Here is a 15,694-nt window from a genome sequence, read left to right as displayed (position 1 = left end):
ATGGAATCACAATGTTGTTGCGTTTGACCTTCTTTTCCTCCTCCCCTGTAGTTTTGTTCTTCTTGGATCTTGTGGCTGTTTTCACAAAGGTCCATTTAGGGTATCCACAGGCTGGAAGTGCCCCCTTCAGGTGGTTCTTTTCCTTCTCTCTGGCTTGGGCGCTTCTTGGTATGTTTTCTGCTCTGTGGTGCAGTGTTCTCATGACCCCTAGCTTGTGCTCCAGTGGGTGGTGGGAATCGAACAGTAGGTATTGGTCTGTGTGTGTGGGTTTTCTGTAAACACCAATCTGCAGGCTCCTGTCCTCTTCAATGTGTACAGCGCAGTCCAGGAAGGCCAAACTGTTGTTGTGAACATCTTCTCGTGCGAACTTGATGTTACTGTCCACAGAGTTGATGTGTTCTGTGAAGGCTTGCACTTCCTGGCTTTTAATTTTGACCCAGGTGTCGTCCACATATCTGTACCAGTGGCTCGGTGCTGTTCCTCTGAAGGAGTTCAGGGCTTTGTTCTCCACTTCTTCCATGTAGATGTTCGCCACAATAGGGGATACGGGTGAGCCCATGGCACGGCCATGCTTCTGTCTGTAGATTCCTCCGTTGTACTGGAAATAGGTGGTGTTTAGACAGAGGTCGAGTTATTTACAGATCTGGTTGACCAGGGTTTTGTCTTGTAGTAGCCATTTCCTTACGGTTTCTACGCTGGGCATGCAGGTGGAACAAAGAGGTCACATCATAGGACGCCATGGTTTCATCTGGGTCCAGTTTCAGTCACCTATGATGAGTTCCACTATAGGTAGCTGCTGTGGTGTCATGGCAAAGTTTAATCCTTCGGACAAAATGCCTTCCTCTGGTTGGGTGAGTTCCCTATCTGACAGGTTTTTCACCCATCTGTTATCTGTTTCATGCGTTGTGGGGTTGTCGTCCTTTCTCCTCCAAAACAATTCTTGTGTGTTTGCATTGCTGGCTGTTGCCTGTAGGTTTTGGAATTTCCGGGTCTGTCTTTCCTTGCTCTTGTTGTGTTGAGATAGCTGTGCTTTCTTGATGAAATCCATTTTCCAGTACTGTACTGGGCAGATGTGTTTCCAGTTTTTGTTGTATGTTGTACTTTTATTTCTTTATTCAGGACTTCAATGGTGAAATGGATCCGTCTCGCTCTCTCTTTCAGTAGCTGGTGTTGTGGTGTCAACCAAGTCCAGTTGCCCTTGGCTTTTACCTTCTTTGGATAACTATGACCTGGATGACTAAAGTGATTAAAGTGCAAATGATCATTCCTCAAATGATCATTGTGAAATGATCATAAATGGTCAACCTAGTCTCCCTTCTTTCACCTGCACTAAAACATAAACCGTGTCATTTGGAGGGTGCTCTGTTGACTGATCTGTTGAAAATCATGATCGGGTCAGATTAAGTTCAATTTAATGCAGTATGTGCATGCACATATGTACATGGAGAGAGTTATTGGTTGCTGTACTAGGCGATATGGCCAAAAATCATTTCAAACCATTCGATATCTATAATCGGGATAAATGTCAAATCATTATGTCTTTCAACTTTAAAGGCCAGATGCTTAATTGTGGCTTTAAACTTTTCTGTATGTTCAGAACAAACACTTGATGCTAAAGAGTAATTATCATTATTAATTAATCTTTCCTCCTTTCTTAATGGCCATGAAAAGATCCCTTTGTAGTGTGACTCCACTGAGAGCAGTGGACAAAGACCACAGGGTTCTTTCTGTGTAAAAATGCATTCTAAAGTTGGTCAAGTGAGGGATTTTCTTTTCACTTTTAAAAACGCAATTATTATGAAGGATATGTAAACAAAGATAGACACACACACGCACATTTTTACCTACATGTACTCAGAAATGCATGAATTTTAAAGCATGTGCAGAAGAGGCAGGAAGCTAAAAGCTGCTCCAAAGACCACTCCTAAAAACTCAAAGCAAGATAAACAGGATTACATTTATCCCCATTCCCCTGTATGCTGATGAAGACAAACCATGCCATGCTTGGGCGGATCAGCCGTCCCTCCCAAACAGGTTCAGCAAAACTAACAGGAGAAACTGGGAGATCAGTCTGCACACACCTACACAGTCCTGAGAGGAGGTCTGATCAGGCTACACAAGTGAAAACACGTGTATGTGTGTGCAGGGCGTGGAGTAATGCCACGTGTTTGAAAGTTGCGTTTGTTTCACTAATGTAAACTCTTGGAGTTGTAGTGAGGTGTGGCCTGTAAGATAAGTGATTAAACAGGCTACATAACCCATTTGACAACATTGCACCTCGATAACACTTTTTATAATGCGGGAGATGAATCATTGTCACTCATCTTCAGCTTCTCATTGGCTACTCAGACAGCCCTGGATCAACATAAGAAGCTATGAGATGACAGAGAGAGCATAAAACAGGATAAAGGGAGCTCTGTCTCTGCTAACACTTTATTACAGCAGCCGCTGGCCTATCAGATTACAGCAACCAGCCATCGGAGCAGAGCCACTATCAGCCAAGCAGCAGTAATAGTCCACATATAAACAGTATCTAAGCTTGACAGGAGAGCTGGATCAGCAGCACAAAGATCCCAGAGCCTCCACGTCTCCTTCAACACTTCTCTGATCAGCTTGCCACCACTGCTATGGTCATTAATCACACATAAATAGGTTCTGTAATCATAAATGTCATTGTTCATAGTGTTAAAGAATTGGTATAAATATACTATTCCTAATTTCCATAGTCCAAGTAAAACATATTTTTGAGTGAGGGGGTCTTTCAAAACAAAAAATCTGTATGTTGTTGTAGTTAAACGTTAAACGAGACTTCCAGTGTAGTAATGATCAATTCAAAAAAAAATATATATCCCAAGGGGTAGTTGCTGGCATCTGATTTTAAATAAAAAGAAATTAGGGCTGGGCACGTTAACGCGTTACTATCGCGTTAAAGCATTAATTAACGCTGATAGTTATTTTATCGCATGTTAACGCAGTTTTTATTTTATTATTATTATTATTATTATTATTAGTTTGAAAGTCCCTTGCTCACTGGCTCTGAATACACATACAGTCAAACCATAGGTCACAGGAGGGGCGGGATGTTGATCAGCGGAGGGAGGCTTCAGCAGACTACGCTGTCATCTCTTTCACGAATTTTTCCACCCGCGATCCGTTATCACGGCAGCAGGTGAGCCGCTTGCTTGTTAATGACGCAGCCTATCAAACAACTCAAACAACCCAAACCAACATCTGCGCCCTGTGTTCAATGTTGCTTGAACGTTACCTGGTCTTTGCTTGTAAAATATCCACCGCGACTTGTAACTTGTAAGTTTCTAATCGAGTGAAGTCTGTGCGAGTGAACACACGCACATAAGACTTCCAAGCTTTGGTTTAATATTTGATTTGATTACATTAATGTTTAGGTGATAGGTTTAGGTAATATTTTATTGCTGCTGTGAAGAGGGAATACTGCTGGTAAAAAGCACATTATTTGTTTAAAGTGTTTGCAAACCACATGTTATTACACTTTTGTGTATATAGCAGTACATTTAAATTACAAGTGCACAATACACTACTTTAGAATTCATTATTCAATTTTGCGCGTAACAATGCGATTAAGCGCAAGAAAATCATGTGATTAATCGCGATTAAAAATTGTTGCCCACCACTAAAAGAAATATAAGAATGTTGTAATATTTTAAGAAGAATTACGAATATCTCCCCCCAACAACTGTATGTCCTCTAAAGGGATTAATAGTGATGGGGCAGCCACAGAGTCAGGCAAAGCTCGGGGGAAACTCTCTGACCACCAGTCCACACTCCGTACTGTGGTCTGTGCTGGACTTGAACCAGCAACCCTCTGGTTCCCAAGCTAAGTTACCACAGACTTTAGTTAGAACCCAATGCATTTTCATTTACTTTTGATACATTAATCAATGTTTTTCCACAGAACTGCTTCAATTAGTAAATCAGTAATGTCCTACTCAACATACTGCTGCTCTGTTTATCTTTTTAAAGCACATACTGTTTTTATTGACCAATTGTTTTCAGCTGCTGTTCAGCCGCATTTCATAAATCCTTAAACAGACGTTTCACATTAAAAGCCGTCCAGCGACTAAAAGCACACAAACTCTCCCCTTTTCTGATGGACAGTTTTGAAACATATGCAAGACGTGCTCAGTGTTATTGTCTGTAACAGCAGTTGTAAGTAGAAATAATGAGGGAAAAACAATAGAATTTGTGGGAAATGGAGCATTTATAGTACAATTCCACCCACCATCAGTGTTTTTCTAGCTTTTATTAGTTTGTGGAGGCCACTGGTATTAAAGACATGGTTTGAGAATTTACAGTATGCTGTTCTCCAGATATCTGTTAAACTCTGAACTTGATGCTTCACCTCTCTGAGTTACCCTGTGGGCTTCTTTGTTGGTTCTTTTCACCAGCTGGCTGTGGTCATGTGGCTGTTCACCTACGTAGGAGCCGTCTTCAATGGAATCACCATTCTCATTCTCGGTAAGCACCAAGGGAACCAGGATTTTCATGAATTTTAAGCAGTACATGCCTGCACGTTCATACAACTCTCTATAGTTTCAGATACTGTTCTTTATTGTAAACATCTATAAATGGCACAGTCTTTTTTTGTCTATGTGAATCGTCCAATGATGAACTCTATATAGAAATGTTACCGTCACTTCAATTAGGAGTTAAATAACCATTTCTAGACATTTGGGTTTGACAGGATTCCATGTATGGCCTAGTTGAAGTGTTTTCCTAGTTTGTTTTCCTTTTGTTGCAATTTTTTGCTTCAGCCAGTATAAGCAACTTTTAACGAGCCAGGAAGGACAAAATGTAGGTCAAACAAGTGCTTCAATTTATTCAGGGGAAGCCATGGAGTTTTCACATTGGGGCCAAGGTTGGAACTATAACAATACACTGTTCAGACTTGCGTAGTGACATTAGGCCTTCCAGTCGTCTGCATGTTGAGGTTTCTGACATTTGACAAGTATACATAATAACATAGCGTTTATAATAATATATCCCTATTAACGAACAGCAGTCTGTGAAAGTTGCAGGCAGAAGTCTCTGTGAGATCATGATGTCCCTCGAGTGTTTAATGAGGCCACCATTTAGTCTGGTCGTCCAAGTGATGTGCAGTGTGTTGACAAGATGGCTCAGAGGCTGTTAGGATGTATAAGGGGTGGGACCAGCTGCACTGTCCCATGAGTGTTTAATAAGTTTAATCATCTTAATGACAAAAATAATTAAATACATGGGTGTTGCTTTGGTTTCAGAAGAGGGAGACAGACCAGTGAACCAGAATAAAAAACATGTGTACAGTGGTTAGCATACATTTATTTGAACCTACCAAATAAGACGTGATGACATTTGTCTTCATGTCTTCTGTAAGTTTAACTAAACAATTAGAAATGTGGCCTTTATTACTGAATATATTTTTAGCACTACGTCTGAGAAATATATTTAGTGTCACTGGTTAGAATCAAACATATATAAAGCATGCCAAATCTGGAAGATAAAAGTATTCACTAAAAATCAGTAATGACCAAGTGATGAAATGTGTAAATGCAGAAGGAACTGTAGATGTGTAGAAATGGACGTATTTATTTGCTGATTATTTACCAACTATCACATAATTCATCATTTAATGATTTATTAAGCAAAATAAGCAATGATTTGTCCTTTAAAGAACTCACGACTTGTGTCACACAGACGAGAGCAAAATGGAACAATAGATCTTTTTGCATATCATACGCATGGTGTGTTTCTAAACTACTGCCGGAGTACTTAGCTGATAGATCTTTGCAAACACGAAGGTAAAATGACACCAGCACAGTTGAAACTCGTGTTGGCTGAGAACCTCATGTGGCCAGAAATGCAACTTGGTTCGAGTGTAATCCCTCGCTGTTCTCTGCCCTCTGTGAATCTGTGGTTTTACTTTTAACTCACGTCAGTTTGTAGTCTCTAACATGTCCTCTCTCCATGTTCCCCAGCTGACATCCTCCTCTTTGCCGTGCCCCCAGTCTACGAGAAGAACAAGGTGAGAGTGTGACCCTCTGTCCCAGGTCATGATGAATTCATGTGATGACAAACTGAGTCTCAGACCCTCCCTGACAGCAGCAATGACTTGTGAGCGAACATGCCCATCAGCAGTGAGCTCACTGAATGACTGCAGTCTTCATCAGACACTGAAGGCTTTCTGCGGCCCTCTTGTTTGCTGTCCACTGCCCAGCTGCTGAGAATGTGAAGTCATTCCACTGAAAGTCATATATGATGATGCACATCACGCCAAATAGGTACTTCATGAGTTTAGAGGATTATACTCATCAACAGTCTGCAGCATTTTGTGTACATACAGTCAGGTAAAATTGCACCAGACATATCAGTTATATGATATCTATAGCAACTCCTGACGAGCACCACCCTGTAAAGGTTCACATGATGCACAGCAGTGATGGGGACTCGAGTTTGAGACTCGGACTCGAGCCCGCCTTAAGTCGCACACGCAGTGACTTCAGACTCGACTTGAGACTCGTCCTCTAAAGACTTCAGACTTGACTCGGACTCGAGGTGCAGGACTCGTGAACAATGTTATTTTTAGGAAACGTCTGATGAGCTTTCTGTTCTCCCACTCCCTGCGTTAGCTATAACCTGCCTACGTAACACGTAGTATCAGCTGCTGAGCCATTCATCATAAACTTTGGCTTTAAAACTTCAGAACTCAATATAAGTTAGTAACCTGAGGTCAGTAAACATGTTTAGCTCAGCATTGGCCATCTAACGTTAGCTTGCTTCTTGCTTCAGCTACGACCTACGGGAGGTTTAGTCCGGCTGTTGTTCGTTATGAAGATATGAATGAGCGTTTGTTTACTTGCCAAACTTGTGGCAGTCGATTAACGTAATAATTTACGTCCTGCTGTCTGCCATTACGTTAATTATTAACGTTGGCTGCAAACAGGTAACAGGTTTATTGTTGACCATGTAACGCTACAGTTTTATTTAGTTAACGTTACACTGGGTTTGAGAGTCTGGGGGACGTGTTGCATTGCACACAACATGGTTGTGCTCTGTAAATGAAAAACAGGTTACAGTTACAGAATCCCTTTTAGCTTTGCAGTTTTATAAGCAGCCTTGATTGAGCACAGCAGGTGATACAACATTCATCATAACCACGAGTAGTGCTGGTATATCATGTATATTTCAAAAGAGATATGAAATTGGACAATACCGTTTATACCGATATAGTTTGATGTTGAGTTAATTCATGTTTCCGTAAAGTCCTGCCAGCGTTTGCTGCTCTCTCCCTCCCTCACCGCGCAGCCCCGCCCCTCCCTCTGCGTCTGCACGCAGCCGTCTGCTCACAAGATGGAGGGAGACGCAGTGCCGGTCAACACTGTTAAACACCTGGCTTGTAAAAAGAAAAGCACGGTTCATTCAGTGTTTCCCACACATACACTTTACTTCGGCGGGCCGCCCAGGTTAGGCGACACACTGCAGCATTTATCAGAGAAACAGTGATCACGTTAAAAGTCACAACATTGTGGATATTTTACAAGAGCGGACCAGGTAAAGCGACTGTGAACACAGTAACAGCTCGACTCTACTCACTTTTCTTTAGTTTTACTTTACATTCTGAGTAATGTTGAAATATTTTAACTTAAATCAAGAGACAGCTGTGTGTGTGTGTGTGTGTGTGTGTGTGTGTGTGTGTGTGTGTCGCATTGAACATTACGTGGCAGCAGTTGTGTGTGTGGCGTCGCTATGACGACCAGCTAGATTGAGGGGCGCTATCTCTGGGTACTATCTGCAATGGAATACGGAGCACGGCCATACCGAGTCGAGCTGGTACTGGTAAGGGAAAAACAGCAGAAGAAGCGGGGAACTCTGAGGTGTTTGCAGCGGAGACGTTAGGTCTGTGAGTGGGAAGAAGTGTTCCCACAGAGGAAGACTTGTGAGCATCTGATACACAGCAAGTCAGTTGTTTGACTATCCAGACTGCCAGCCATTTTCTAATGTTTATCTGGGTCCAGATCTCAGTGGTGGTCTCTATCTCTTGACTCCAGCTCCTTCTGGGGGATTCCAAGGCATTCTCAGGCCAGCTGGGAAATAAAATCCCACTGACATATTCTGAGTCTGCCCTTGCATCTTCTCCAATGGGACATAATACCTCCACAGTGAAGCTTCCATATGCCCAAACCACACCAACTCTGTGATTGAGTGGTTTCACTCCATGCTCTTTATGGATGTCCGAGCTCCTCCCCCTGTTCCCGGAGCCTGGGGTATACTTGAAACAATGCAGTTCATACAGAGTGTCGTCCAACTACATCTAACTGTACCTGTGTCTAATGGCCACTGAACTCATTTGGGTACCGGCGCTTCAGCATAAAGTTGCACAAAAAAACAGCATCCCACCTACTACTCTGGATATTTAGTTTGCTTCAAATGAGGCTTAACGCACACACCGCTTCTCTTGACTATCCCTCAGTATTACAACATTAGTCCAACATAGCCCCAGGCTGTTAGCCTATAACATTAGCTATTACTTTGTTGGCCAAAACATAGCATAAGGTTTATCTTTATTATCATGAAGAAGTCTCCAACACTCCTCTGACCAAGTGAAGAGTAACACTTTCATGCATAGTAACACACACTCAGGTCCTCTCTGGGTTTCCATCGACAGTAGCAATTTGAGCAAAAGCACCAGCAGATAGTTTTTGCGCTCGGGTTCTGGAGTCTCCCCACCAGCCAAATTCACTTGCATGGCTGCGAGCATCTAGAATGCCCCCCTGGCTACCCAGAAAGTCTTCTGTGCCTCCAACTGCGGCACTATGAAGGTGCTGGTGCCGGAAGAACAACAGATTTTGCAGCAGGAGAACTTTCTCTAAATGGTCCTTTGCAATGGTCCTTAAGTAATGAGCAGTATTTTCCCAGACTGGCGCTTACCTTCTTGTCTTTTCTCCTTCCAGACCCAGATTGATCAGTACATCGACCTGGCACGTACTCAAGTCAACACAACAATCGCCAAGTAAGTCGATCTAATCATCAGAAATGTGTGTGTTTTAGATGATCACAGTGTAGCTTTCATCTCCAATCCAGATTTTTAACACCTGTTTTGCTTCCCCCCCCCCCCCGACAGGTTGCAAGAGAAACTTCCCGGAGCTGTGAAGCGCAGCAAAACTGAATGATCAACCTCGTCATTAGAAACCTCCATGTCACCATCATCCTCATCTACATTACCATCTTAACCCCCCCCCCTTTACCTTCTCCTTCCCCTCTCCAGATAACACCCTACCCCTCCCCCGTCTAATTCCTGCTCCCCACTCCATCAACCATCAGCACCCTACTACACTGAACCTTGCTAGGTAGAAAATCTCTGAGCTATTCGATATTCAATGTAAAACTACTGCGCAGCTTAACTTGCAAGCATTAAAAAGAACTGTGCCTGTGCAGACAGGAAGCACGTTGCTAGTGAGGAAGTCATGTAACGCCGCGGCGGACCCAGACTATCTGTGGGCGTGCCACAGGGGAGTGGAGGTAGGGTCGAGTGAACTAGACTGAATCTATGACCTGGTTTTGTCGGGTACTGCGAGCAGGGGGTGGATGATGGCTGTTACTTCACAAAAAAAAAAGCAAATGTCTGTACTCTAAACCACACATTTCTCTGAAGGTAAATTGATAATTTAAGAAAAGGAATAATGAAAATTCAATAAAACCAACCTTGTGTTATTGTGGCTAGTCATATCCTGCTCTCTACAGCTGTTGTATGATAGATATGAGTTCATTTTTAGAAGCTGGTAATGGGTTTGCTGTTACTGATTGGCCTGTTTGTTTGCCTTCACTTAACAGGTACCTTTGTTTGTAAGTTTCTGCAATGCACTGAACTTTTATTTTTTAAGCCCATGAGCAGGTTGAAATAAAAGGATTGGAACACTGAGCCAGCTGTGATAATTTGGTCTAGTTCACCCTCTTGTGATCAGGTGCATTTTTTGAACAGTTTTCTGTATGTATATACACCTTAGACGAGTACAGGCTCTCCCTGCTGTATGGAACACGTTAGCCTCGCTTTTTATATCAAAAGAAAGTTCCCTCATTCACAGCAGTCCTGACTTCTTTTGTTCACCTGTTCAAGCCACAAAGTGTTGAGCTCTCACGTTGACTTGTAAATTTTGATTCTTCTTACTTAGTACTATTATTGATATTAATCATAGGATGGCTGCTTTGGCCCCGTACTAGCTTGACAAACAGCGTTGTAGGAGTTCTGTTAAGTGTTATGTTGAGCTTCATAATTTTAAACTGGAGGTCTTTCAGAGGCCTCCTGACAAATAATTCCTGATTGTTCAATAAGTTAAGAGATACCCGCTCTAATCCCAAAATGGCTTCCCAACTCATTGTTAGTGTTTAAAAAAAGAAAAAGGAAAAAAAGTCTACTGCTGAACTGAGTTGAGTTTTAAAACTATGGAGTCTAGAGTGTGCCACCAGAATAAAAGGCTTTTACAGTGTTTCATTATATTTGATAAAAAAAAATACAAGAGGTATGGTTGAAAGCTCTGAGGGGGGAAGCTTTTTTTGGGTGAAGAATGAACTTTCACACCCAATTTAATTAGAGCTTTTTATTCATTTTGCATTTGAATGATGCAGTAGTAAACTTAAATTGGGGGAAAAAGAATGAAAAATCTTTAGATTTCTGTCAGGTATCTTTTAAAGATACATGTAACAACAATTTTAAAATGGCGAGAGGTTGGCCAGTCGCAGTTCCTGTTGCTGCTCTAGGTTAGACTAATTAAATTTAAGCACTGCTTACAGGTCTTAAAATTAAAGAGACATTATAGAAACTGTAAATGTTAAAGCAGGAGGTATATTCAGTACTTTTAAAAATCTAAAATTAGTGATTCCACTGAAAGTATGAAAATTGAAAATGACATTTAACTGAATTTGCAATAACTTTAAAATGTATAAATTCCTGAATGTTTAAGTGAAGTTCTGTTGGCACATTTTAGACTCAACAAAAAAACAGTGACCTATGAGGACGTTTAGAGAGGAGGAGCTTGTGTAACAACAGTTGTGTATAGAGTGTAGCTATGGAAGTTTATGGAGTGATTCTAGAGCTCGGTTTGTCACTTTTTTCTTTGACTGCCATGAAGTGCATGTCGTAGTGTAAGCTGGAAACAGATTCTCACCCTTCATATAGGCTGTATCATATTCTTGACCCTGACTTTTGTTTAATATGATTATTACTTGTGATCGTTTCAATGGTGTTTTTGAACTCCGTAAAAAACATAGACATATGTTAGCACTACTGCTATGCCTCCATATTGTTTTAAGGGATGAATATATTGAAGAAATGAAATTACATGTTAGTGTTGCTGTTTCATTGTACCCTGAAGTAAGTTTGCTGGGAGTGAATGTCCCCCGATTACTGAAAGGCCAACAGTGGAAGATCATCTTTTCATTTCCTCTCAATGCAGTAACTACTCAAACTACTACTACTCGACATGTGCCTGTGTGCTGAATGTTTTCTCTGGTGGAACATTCCTTCCCATGCATGCCCTCCACTGTGAGTCATCTCACTGTGATTGACTCACAGATTTCTTGGTTGACCCGCCCCCCCCGTGCATTGTGTCATTCAGACTCTTGGGTGTTAAAGCCAAAATATGCAACGTTTCTGTTGGAGATACTAGCTGTTAGTTGGTTGTTGGTGAGCAGCATCTGTAAAGGTGCAAAAGTAGCAGACAGTGAGTGGGGAATCAGGCGGCAATACAGAGACCGATGGCGTTGGCATGCATCCAGTTTATTTATTTGAATGTGGAGAAGTTGCATATTGTAGCTTTACATGGTGTCATTTTCATCTGAAAGAAAAACTTCATGCAAGCTACTGGAGCCGTTATACTTACATAAAGTCAGTTTATTTAAAGGGTCAGTCAGTTCAACCAAATTAAGAGGGTGTATGTCACACACAAGCTAGTGGGATCTGAAGATGCAGATTTTCATTCTTTCTGAACTGACCCTTTGATGTTCAGCCAGTGACCTTTAAGCTGTGCTATAAAAGCTAACCAGCTTTTCATATGCACAACACCTTTAAGTGAATCTTTAGTTCAGAACAGGCCGTGTTTGTGTTAGTGTTCTACCAAGGCTAAATAGATAACTACTTCTCTGAATCATAGTTGGCTTATTTCTTTAGAGTGTAATATATAATATGAATAAAACTCCATATTTTATCCTGTTCCTTCACAGCATGTTGCTTTTTTCCTTTTCCAGTGCGTCGCTGTGTTTTCATCGGGTAATGGGAGTGTGTGACAGGACTGTTTGACTTTTTTTTTTCTCTCTGGTGAGTCTTTTTTTTTTTTTTTTTTGCTTTTGACTCTTTGCTGGTATCTAGATGTTGTTCACTAACATCAGCTCTGTTTTGTATAATGACTTGGGTTCCAGTTTTTGAAGCTTTGGGAAAGATGTTGCAGGCAAAAAAAAGAAAATGGAAAAAAAGTATGTGGTCTCTGTACTGATGTCAAAGTGAAATTAATAAAAACATGTCAAAGGACTGTGGCTTGATGGATGTGTCCACTTTTCTCTGGGTAAAGGCTTTGAGAAAAACAAATATTTCCCAGCAGGAGGACAGAGGATTAAAAAATGCACCCAGATGAAATATCTAAAATAAGAAGATTTAACTTGAAAGGCTGCTGTCTGTTATGGTGTTTGGGTGGAGAGAGGATTATAGTTTCTAATTTTAGACCAGACCAGAATACTAAAACCATTAAGTGTTAATAGTCATGCAGACTTTACATCCCATTTAAATCCTATGTGGTATTACATAACAGAATCAAAGCCACATAGCCATAAATACTGAATAAAGTGTTACAAAGTTAGCAGTTATGTTACAGATGAACATGCAGTACATCAGGATAGCAGGTGGGGCAGTGTATGTGGATAACAGCTTGGTTATTTAACACAAGCCTGCATTTTTGTCTGTTTAAACTTGTATCTAGACCTGTTGCAAAAGTACAGCCAGGTTAACTGAATAAAGACTAAAATCAATGAAGTAAGCCATGTTTGAGGGATGGGCTACGGTGTCTTCTGTGTTGCTCCAGAGCTGCCGTCTGGCCCCACTATGATGGAGACTGCAGCTCAAACAATCCAAAATAAATTGATGTTCCATCTTTGTTCATCCTGATCATTTGCTGCTTCTGGCTATTTTGGGATTTCGGATGTGCAGGATAGATAGATAGACAAACCTGGATTGATTTATCGCGGTCAATGGTGAATAGTTTCAGTGTAATGTAGGTCGCTTTGAATAAAAGCGTCTGCCAAATGAGTAAATGTAATTACCAACCTCCAGACATCATAGCCTTAATTGGAAGACCAAACCTAGTCAGTGAATCTGGGGATCTTCCCCCAGAAAATAGTTAATTTCAAAAACTGTTTTCCTGCATTCTAGTCAACTTATGGAGTCATATTGGTGCCAAAATGTGGAGTCAAGAGGACTGGGGTACTCCGAAGAATCTGGTGGGTAAAATATTTTAAAAAACATATACAATTGCTGAATTTTGTTCACATATATTGTTAATGGTTGCTATTGGTGATTTGATTTTCAAATTTGTAGTAAATGGTCTGGTATGGTGCCTTTCTAGTCCGACCACTAGGCTTTTACAGACATTCATACACTGATTGCAGAGGCTATGGTGGCATCTGCTGGGCTCAGTATCTTGCCCAAGGATACTTCAACATGCAGACTGGTGGAGCTAGTGGATCCAACTACACTAAAACTCCACACAGTACTCCCCTCAGGGCCATAACATTGGTTTAAAAATTGGGGGGGGGGGCATAGACTGTATGAAAGAAGTGGACATAGCCATGATGACAAGAAGATTGGAGGCCGCACGAGAGTCTGATGGCTAGAGTCCGTGACCAGAAACCTCCAGCCCACAGCTGCTGCAGTTCAGGAGGAACCAGGTGTGTTCATTGTTCATTGACAGGGGCAGAAGGTCACTGCAACTCAGCAAAAGCTAGAATGTTGTTGCAGCAGGTCGGGAGATACCAAAGGTAATTGCAGCTCGGTGAGTCAGGGTTTTGCCAGAACTCCGTAGGGACAGGAAGCTGCTGTACCTCAGCAGAGTCAGAAGGTAGCAGCTCAACAGTGACAGAACGTGGCAGCTGCTCAACAGGGTCGGGGGTTCCTGCAGTTTCAGCACAGAAATCTACTACAGCACAGGGGCCAAAGCCACTCGCAACTCAGCGGGGTCAAGATGGGGTAGATGCTCAACAAAGTCAGGGAGTTGCTTCGGCAGGGACAGGAAGTTGCTGCAGCCTAGCAGCGATGGGCGTTGGACGAACCACGACTGGACAAAAGGTGCAGGAGTCGGCCAAGCTGCCATGTGGACACAGGAAACAGGAGTCTGCCGGGCCGCCGATTGAAAATCATGCAGGACTGGTGGTACCTGATAGACAACACTGTCTCTGGTGCTTTACTCCACTGAATCAGAATACTGTACAATTCATAAAGACAACACAGAGCTACAGCCTAAAGGCCTTTTCACACGGGAAGCGACACTCCGCCTGTGTAGTCCCCTGGCCCCGCGGGGTCACTCTGCGCTTCTCATGTGAACAGACAGGGAGACAAGCGCTCCGCCAGTAAACGGAAGGTGCTCGATAGATAGTAACCACGGCAACGGCTTCTGTGCGCTACTGTATTCCTTCATAGCCTAGCTTAAAGTAAAACTATAGGCTAAGTAACGTTAGTTGATAGGCTATATTATTATATTATAATATTCATATTAATATAGCTGATAATCTAGTCATGTATACGCCCTCCTGTTAACATATTTCAGGGAAGTTACAGACGGCGAGGAGCAGTCTCTCATCCATCTTCTTTTGCTGCGCGTCGCGTAGAGAAAGTTCAAGTCAATTCAACTTTGGCGGGGGCAGGCGTGTGCGTGAGACGAGCTACGCAACATGCGGAAATGGGGTTTAATGGGGTTTAATTAATCCAGGGTAAATTGACTAACCAGCCTCTAAACCACCAAATAATCCTTGGTTTTGTCAAACATAGAGGTGTATATTGTTAATATTAGTTTGACATGAAGACCACATGTCGCTTGTACTGCAGGTGCACTGTAGTTCATTTACAGTTGGGTGATATGGCCATAAATGTTGTCACAACGGAAAATGACTCAGTATTTTTCTTCTTATTTAATTCATACCATTCAATATCGATAATTATCAGGATAAATGTCAAATCATTATTTCTTTCTATTTTTGCTCCTGAGTGAAAGTTGAAGAAACCAGATGGTTCATCGTTGTCTTAAACTTTTCTTTATGGTCAGAACAAACACGTGATGCCAAACAGTGGATCACTTCATAAATCTGAGGCTAAACATTAAAAACTATTCTGATCAAATATGTTTTCAACAAATATTTTTCAGTCCCTTTTCCTCAACAAAATAAATATCTTAATAGAAATGAGTGCTATTTTGTTCATGATTCAAATAAATTAAATCAAACATTTATGGACCATTTGTTATATTGTTATCATGATTGTCTTATTGCGCAGCCCGACCTTAAAGCAAATTATACTGTAAAAATGTGTCAAATTTCGAATAAATTCAGTTCAATAATCAATCTTATATAATTTACCAATAATTTAATAAAGCTTTGTTGAGGGTTTATCATTTGTAATAAATGACTTTAATAATGGTTAATAAATAAG

General features: G+C 41.4%; 1 protein-coding gene across 2 annotated transcripts in view; it reads left to right on the top strand.

The window, feature by feature from the left end:
- The window catches only part of rtn3 (reticulon 3), a 71,029-nt gene extending 58,496 nt beyond the window's left edge, over positions 1 to 12,533 (top strand). For both annotated transcript variants that reach the window (XM_046064850.1, XM_046064849.1), the window contains 4 exons: positions 4,425 to 4,494; positions 5,991 to 6,037; positions 8,964 to 9,022; positions 9,134 to 12,533. In XM_046064850.1, coding sequence (XP_045920806.1) covers positions 4,425 to 4,494; positions 5,991 to 6,037; positions 8,964 to 9,022; positions 9,134 to 9,182 — 225 coding nt within the window. In that variant the 3' untranslated portion in view covers positions 9,183 to 12,533. The remainder of the gene's footprint in view (positions 1 to 4,424; positions 4,495 to 5,990; positions 6,038 to 8,963; positions 9,023 to 9,133) is intronic.
- The last annotated feature ends 3,161 nt before the right edge of the window (positions 12,534 to 15,694 follow it).

This window comes from Micropterus dolomieu, linkage group LG12 (assembly GCF_021292245.1).
Source record: "Micropterus dolomieu isolate WLL.071019.BEF.003 ecotype Adirondacks linkage group LG12, ASM2129224v1, whole genome shotgun sequence".
NCBI classification, from domain to species: Eukaryota; Metazoa; Chordata; class Actinopteri; order Centrarchiformes; family Centrarchidae; genus Micropterus; species Micropterus dolomieu.
This window is presented reverse-complemented; position numbering and strand designations above follow the sequence as displayed.